The sequence below is a fragment of the Chelon labrosus genome (genome assembly GCF_963514085.1).
Source record: "Chelon labrosus genome assembly, chromosome: 11".
Taxonomy (NCBI): domain Eukaryota; kingdom Metazoa; phylum Chordata; class Actinopteri; order Mugiliformes; family Mugilidae; genus Chelon; species Chelon labrosus.
In genome coordinates this window covers 29,463,202-29,470,141 of record NC_140344.1, presented here as the reverse complement: position 1 = coordinate 29,470,141, position 6,940 = coordinate 29,463,202, and the positions used below count along the sequence as shown (strand labels likewise).

The 6,940-nt window shown below is 44.9% G+C and overlaps 1 protein-coding gene across 5 annotated transcripts in view; it reads right to left on the bottom strand.

Annotated features, from left to right (window-relative positions):
- Positions 1 to 635: 635 nt before the first annotated feature.
- The window catches only part of zc3h18 (zinc finger CCCH-type containing 18), a 47,555-nt gene continuing 41,250 nt past the window's right edge, over positions 636 to 6,940 (bottom strand). For 3 of the 5 annotated variants that reach the window (XM_084554947.1, XM_084554946.1, XM_084554948.1), the window contains exons 17-20: positions 5,191 to 5,408; positions 4,363 to 4,462; positions 4,133 to 4,229; positions 636 to 1,775 (exon numbers count right to left, since the gene is read on the bottom strand). In XM_084554947.1, coding sequence (XP_084411073.1) covers positions 1,559 to 1,775; positions 4,133 to 4,229; positions 4,363 to 4,462; positions 5,191 to 5,408 — 632 coding nt within the window. In that variant the 3' untranslated portion in view covers positions 636 to 1,558. The remainder of the gene's footprint in view (positions 1,776 to 4,132; positions 4,230 to 4,362; positions 4,463 to 5,190; positions 5,409 to 6,940) is intronic. The other 2 variants (XM_084554949.1, XM_084554950.1) reach the window with 1 other exon arrangement.

The following is a 6,940-nucleotide window of genomic DNA, read 5'->3' as shown; positions in this document are numbered from 1 at the left end:
ACCAGAGCAGAATGCAGCTGTGAGATTATTAAAGAAACAACCACATCACTCCTGTTCTGTCCGACGGCATTAGCTCCCTGTGAAGAACTGATTTTGATTTGTTTTTAAAGCCCTAAACAAGGTAAGCTAATCCCACATTCTGCCCCCAGGTCACTAAGGTCATCCTCTCAGTCTGTAACTCTGGTCTTAAACCTAAAGGGGACCAGTGCTGCTCCACCATCAACTGTTTTAAATCTTTTCTCAAGTTCTTTTAGTTCGGTCTGGTTTCCCTCTCACCATCTCTGTTCTCCTTGTGTGTCTTACTCTCTGACTTCTATTTTCTTATTCTGGCTTTAGTTTGGAGCTTCATTGTTATTGTATTACACGGAGCATCATTGGTTTTACTTGTAAGGGGGCACCTTGGGTCGACTACATGAAGCGACTTGTCCTCGTCCCAGCAGCCTCGGCCTATAGCAGCATAACTTATTAACTGATGGATGAGACTTGTGCACGTTTGACCTGGCCAAGAGGAAGTGACGGCGTCTGATGAAGTGGAACAAACGTTTCATCAGCGGCTGACGCAACGAGAAAAGACTCCAGGGCTGATCAGTGGACAGGAGAATTATTTACAGGACAGAGGACACACACACCAGACCTCCTCTTTATCAAAATAGTTTATTTCGAAGGCTTTTTGTCACAAAAGCAAAGACACATGTCTCTAAATGTCCCCGCAGCACCTCCTCACACTCCTCCAACTAAAAGTGTGACAGAAATAAAAACATCGGCTTATCACTGAAGAGCTAAGAAGAAAACAAAATGTAGAAGATTTAAAAATAAAAAAAACAAAAACCAATACTTCACGTCACTGCTGTCTAGAACCAAACCAGGATCTGAGGACTGTTATTGTACAAGGAACGGCTGTGGACCAGACCAGACCGGACCAGACCGGACCAGACCAGACCGGACCGGACCGGACCGGACCGGACCAGACCAGACCGGACTGGACCGGACCGGACCAGACCAGACCGGACTGGACCGGACCGGACCAGACCAGACCAGACCAGACTGGACCGGACCAGACCGGACTAGACCAGACCAGACCGGACCAGACCGGACCAGACCGGACTAGACCGGACCAGACCAGAGGATCGATGAGAGGATGAACCTGTGGATCTTTACAGCGTGAGAAGACGATAAAAAGACAGAAGAAGACAGAAGCATGATCAGAGTATAAATCTGCTTTCATCACACGGGGAAGACGCCTCGTCTCTCTCTCTGCTGCCTACCTCGCCCCATGACCCCAACGCCCCCCCCCCTGCCACCGCCAAGGGGCACAAAGAAGTCGGGTCAGGTGGAAGCGAACAAACATCGGAGCAGAGTGGACCTTCATCGATGGTTTTGTTTTTTTGTGGCGGCCTCTTCCCGTTAACTCACACTACAGCGTTTATACACGAACCAGACAACATTTTTTACATGTCCGTTGTGGAGGGCGGGGACACAGACGCTCTGTCCCAGGACCCCCGCCCCGCCCCACTCCGCCCCGGCCGACGAGGCCGTGCAGGCAGACAGACCTCCTCAGCTACTTGCCGGGGATCTTTGCTCGTTTCCTGGCGATGGCGTCCTCCACGGCCTTCAGCTGTTTCAGCAGCTCCTCGCGGCGGGACAGCGTGTTGCTGGGTTTACCGGAGCCCGACCCGGAGCCGGCGGCCGGAGCGGAGCCCGGGGGGGCCGGCTTACCAGACGGAGCCATGGGGCCTTTACCGGACGACTTGAGGGGCGGAGACAGAGGACGCTTCCTGAGAGACAGAAAGAAAAGATTAAAGTTTGACTCATTACGTCAACCGTGATCGACCGGTAGAACATGAACCATGTAAAACAATGTTTTAGATGTTGGTCTAATCATTTATCTGTTGAACATCCAAAACTAACAGCAAGACAAACGTTCATCTCTTTGTTTTTACTGCAACGTGCCCTCAGTTCAGCAGACCAGCGTCTTTCTCAAAGGGACAGAGCTCTACGTCTAGAGGAGCAGTGAACCAATGCTTCTTAATAAAAATAAAAACAAAGATGGACAGAGCTTTTAACGCAGTAGCAATAAGGGTATATGTATACATGTCTATGTCTCTATATAGATATATATGCAGGTAGATCACTTCTCAAACAGACTAACATCTTTTCCACGACCACAGGATGTGTCTTTAGACATGGTCGTTGAAGAAATGAGAAGCTACTCATTGCATCAGTTGGGCTTAAATAACTTGTTGCCAGCTGAAAGATAATCACCCATGCAGTAATTATCCAACAGGAGGCTCCTACCTTTCTATTTTTGGCCAGGCTGTCTATATTTAATAATCTTTTTATCTAACTTGTATTTTTATCAGTCCTCCACATGATCCAGGTGAATCACCAGCTTGAATGACTTCACTAGTGTACCTAATGAAGTGGCCAGGGGGTGTACAGTAAACTGAGAGCCTGGAACTTCCACTAGAGATCAGCTGTCAGACAGAAGGAGAACAGTTGTAGATATCTGATCAACCTCCCTCACAGCTGCTGAGTTTCCAGCTGTTGATGAGCTCTAACGTGAACAGGCAGTAAACACCGAAATAAAAACAGGTTGACACGCACAAACTAGTTCTACTACAAAAAACCCCCCAAAAATAATGTACACGTTGACGCCCTCAGAGGATTGTCTCCACAGTGATCTGAACAAAGATAATATAAGATGACCTGAGTACAACGGAAAGTCAAAGAAGTGACAAATTCACAGTGACAGTCACAAATAAAACACAGTGACCTCACTTCCTGTTTATGATTCCTGCCCCTAGAGACCGAGACTCAAACTAACACACACATATTTACTTCCCTTGTGATACGCAATGGTCTGACTGTTTCACCTGGACACTAGAGACCAGATCAGTGTTCACACCTGGACCTGTTGAACCTGGACACTAGAGACCAGATCAGTGTTCACACCTGGACCTGTTTAACCTGGACTCTAGAGACCAGATCAGTGTTCACACCTGGTCCTGTTTAACCTGGACACTAGAGACCAGATCAGTGTTCACACCTGGACCTGTTTAACCTGGACACTAGAGACCAGATCAGTGTTCACACCTGGACCTGTTTCACCTGGACAATAGAGACCAGATCAGTGTTCACACCTGGACCTGTTTAACCTGGACTCTAGAGACCAGATCAGTGTTCACACCTGGTCCTGTTTAACCTGGACACTAGAGTCCAGATCAGTGTTCACACCTGGACCTGTTTAACCTGGACACTAGAGACCAGATCAGTGTTCACACCTGGTCCTGTTTAACCTGGACACTAGAGTCCAGATCAGTGTTCACACCTGGACCTGTTTAACCTGGACTCTAGAGACCAGATCAGTGTTCACACCTGGACACCTGGACACCTGGACACTAGAGTCCAGATCAGTGTTCACACCTGGACCTGTTTAACCTGGACTCTAGAGACCAGATCAGTGTTCACACCTGGACACCTGGACACCTGGACACTAGAGTCCAGATCAGTGTTCACACCTGGACCTGTTTAACCTGGACACTAGAGACCAGATCAGTGTTCACACCTGGACACTAGAGACCAGATCAGTGTTCACACACCCACACACCCACACACACACACACACACACACACTCTACTATCTCCCAGGTAACTAAATGGACTACTGCATCTTTGCACTAGTTTTAATAGAGACTATTTATATATAATATTTTTACTGCACCTTAATATTTATGACTTATATCACCTTTATTTTTTCTATGCCTGTGACGAGTAGCTGCTACAAGAGAAGCTGCCAAACTAAATTTCATTGTGTTCTTGTACAGTGACAATAAAGCTTCTTGTTCTTCTTCTTGACCCTTTAAAGGGACTCTTTGTTCCTGCTCATCTGTCCTGTTGTTTTCACGCTGGGGATTTTGTGCAGGAGCTGGTGATTGTTACGACACGTGAACATGGTTTAATATCTGTATGCTTCCACTTCTGTGGCATCTTCCTCATTTTGCCCAAATCTCTTGTGGTCAGATAAACTTCACTCTCTGAAAACCCTCATGTGTTTGGGCTAAAGTCAACACCATGAGGTATTTCCATACTTCCAGCTGCAATCAAGGACAAAAATAATAAAAAAATCACCAACCTGTCTCCCTGGGGGGGCATGGGTCGGGGCCCTTGGCCTCTGGGTCGGTCCATGCGAGGGGACAGCGGGGGTCGGCCGGGCATCCTTTTATCACGACCTGAGAGACAGCAGCATTGAATCACATTCAGGGGATGTTTTGTCGTTGTTGTATGAATGAATTCAGATTTCTTAAAACGAAACATTGAGCTCAAAGAGGCTAAAACAGACGACGCTGTCAGCTCATCTCTCACCTCTGTCTGGAGACATGGCCATCCTCTTACTGAGAGGGGAACCGGGCCGGTCTTTGTCCGACGGCAGGTATCTCTTCCTGTTGCCTTTGTCTGCCTGCTGCTGAAAACGAAATAAGAATAAAAATAAATAAATAATAAAGTCATGACATTAAAGAAACCAAAAAGCTTTATTCCAAAATTTAATTGCCCTCCCTCAACAAGTTTCAAGTATTACCATGAGCAGCGTTGCCTTTGTTTACCATTAGTATCACTGTCAGCTCTGCCTTCAGCGTCACCAGTTATCAGTTATCACCACCACTGGCCTGTCATTAAGTCAACATTAACCTCACCTTTAACCTTCAACTTTCAGTGATGCTAGTCATTATTATTCTCTGACTTTTAGCAGCTTTGATGCTAGCTAGCCAACCACCATTAAAATAGAAGAAGAAGTTCTGACGCTACAGGGATGTGGTTTGGTTTGGATTTGGTTTATGACAGACCTGAAACAAATAACTACAAAGATCAGACATGGCTCCTGATCTGGACATCCCTAACTCTAAATATTCAGCCACCACCTGTCCACAGCTGATTCTGTATAAACATGCCGTTTACATGTGAGTAAAGACACCTGGGCCTTTCCCTAAATTCAGACAATGACTAATAACAATCTGCCACGTGAGCTGCTTTGACTGTGAACCCACAGGAGTGATGGACAGGCCTCGTTCTAAATGTCAAGTTCCAGTTTTATTACATTCACTAGTCTCAGCCCATACGTCAGACCCTCTGGTGTCTCCTATCTGGGACGTTTTTGTTCGTCTCGTGTCTTGTGGTCAGTTCAAGGGTCGTTACCTTGTTGAGGAGGGTCAGCTTGATGTCTTTGTGGGAACCGGAGGCTCCATAGCTGCCTGGAGGGCCCATGGTGCCGGAGGGTGGAGGGTGCAGAGGGTGGCCGCCCCGGTTACCAGGTCCTGATCTGGGCATGGGGTTGCCTCCTCTCGGGGGGGCGCCAGACTGGTCCATCTTCCTGCGGTCCTCCCTGAAGGGCTCATCTTTCTTTGACGGTCGTTCTGTGACGAGGAGAGACGTTCAGGAAACGTTTTACAGCATTACTGTCAACCTGAATAAAATCTAATTAAATAGGTTTGGTGAAGAATCAAACAGATTCTTTATTTACTAAATAGTTCTGCATGTTCCTTCACAGTTTAATGTCAATGTAGAAAATATGATAAAGAATAACAACTGAATTGAGATCAAATATTCATTTTCTATAATAATTTGCAGGGATACGTGTAAAATCTGATTTCTTCTGAGGTGGATTTACAAATAACAGGAACATGTGTTGGTATAAAACATCTGAATTTAATCTGAATTCATGAATCGATTTCATTTCAGTTCAAAAGGACGTAACTGTGAAATATTTCCAAGAGATCTGTGGCATCTCCACAATCGTTTTCCTCTAGTTTTACATTTAGATCCACATCCAGTGTTCTCACTGTCCTGTGGCATTTGACGTGAAAAGCAGGATCGAGACTTCTAACGAGAGGATTCAGGAAAAGGCAGATAACAAAAAAGAAAGAAATCTGTCTGGATTTTATGAATTGTTATCAGATCTTCCAAATCAATAAATCAGCTAAATCATCATATCTCTGTTATTTGAAACTAATGCTGAATACCTACTATTGTACCTAATAAACTGGCCAGTGAGTGTAAATTTAAGTTGTATTTTCTCTTTTCTTTGCTCTCAGTAAGTTAGAGACTTTACAGCTTGTTCTAAAATACGTATCATCTCCTCAAGTCATGGCAACGTTCTCCAACTAACATCTCTCTCAGTTACTAGAAACTAAACTTCCCTAACTTCCCCACAGGGATGAATGAAGTCTTATCTTAGCTTAAAGTTGAACACCAGAACCTTCATGAGACTAAATTTAGAGCAGGACTGGTTTCACTAGTGTACCTAATGAAGTGGCCAGAGTGCAGACGGTGTCTTCAAAACTCCTACGTTACTGGAAACGTCCATTCTTTAATTGGTTTTAATAAAATGTAAATAGTTCAGACGTTAACTTGAACTCCAGGGCCCGTATTCCTAAAGATTCTTAGCGCTAAGAGTTGCTCCTAGTGGCCAAATTCTAAGAAAATTCTTAGAATCATGACGTTTCCCTCTCAAAGTTAGGAGTAGCTACTAGTAAAGATAAAAGCTATTCCTAAAGAATCTTAGCTCTTAAGAGTACTCCTAAGGTGAGATCTGCTAAGAGCAGGGAGGAGGACTTTTAGGAGGCTTAGGAATTTCTTAAGCAGAGGAGAAAATGTCTGAAAGAAGAGACAGGAGAGATATTCTCCAAACACTGAATGACAATCAAGCTTGTTACAATCGCAATACAGTAGTCCCTCGTTTATCGCGGGAGTTACGTTCTAAAAATAACCCGCAATAGGCTAAATCAGCGAAGTAGTCAGCTTTATTTTTTACAATGATTATAAATGTTTTACGGTTGCAAAACCCCTCACTACACACTTTATACACTTTTCTCAATAACTTACAAACATACCGCACTTCAGTCCCACTGCCAGCGATCAAAGATACTGTGTATGTAAATCTGGCAAG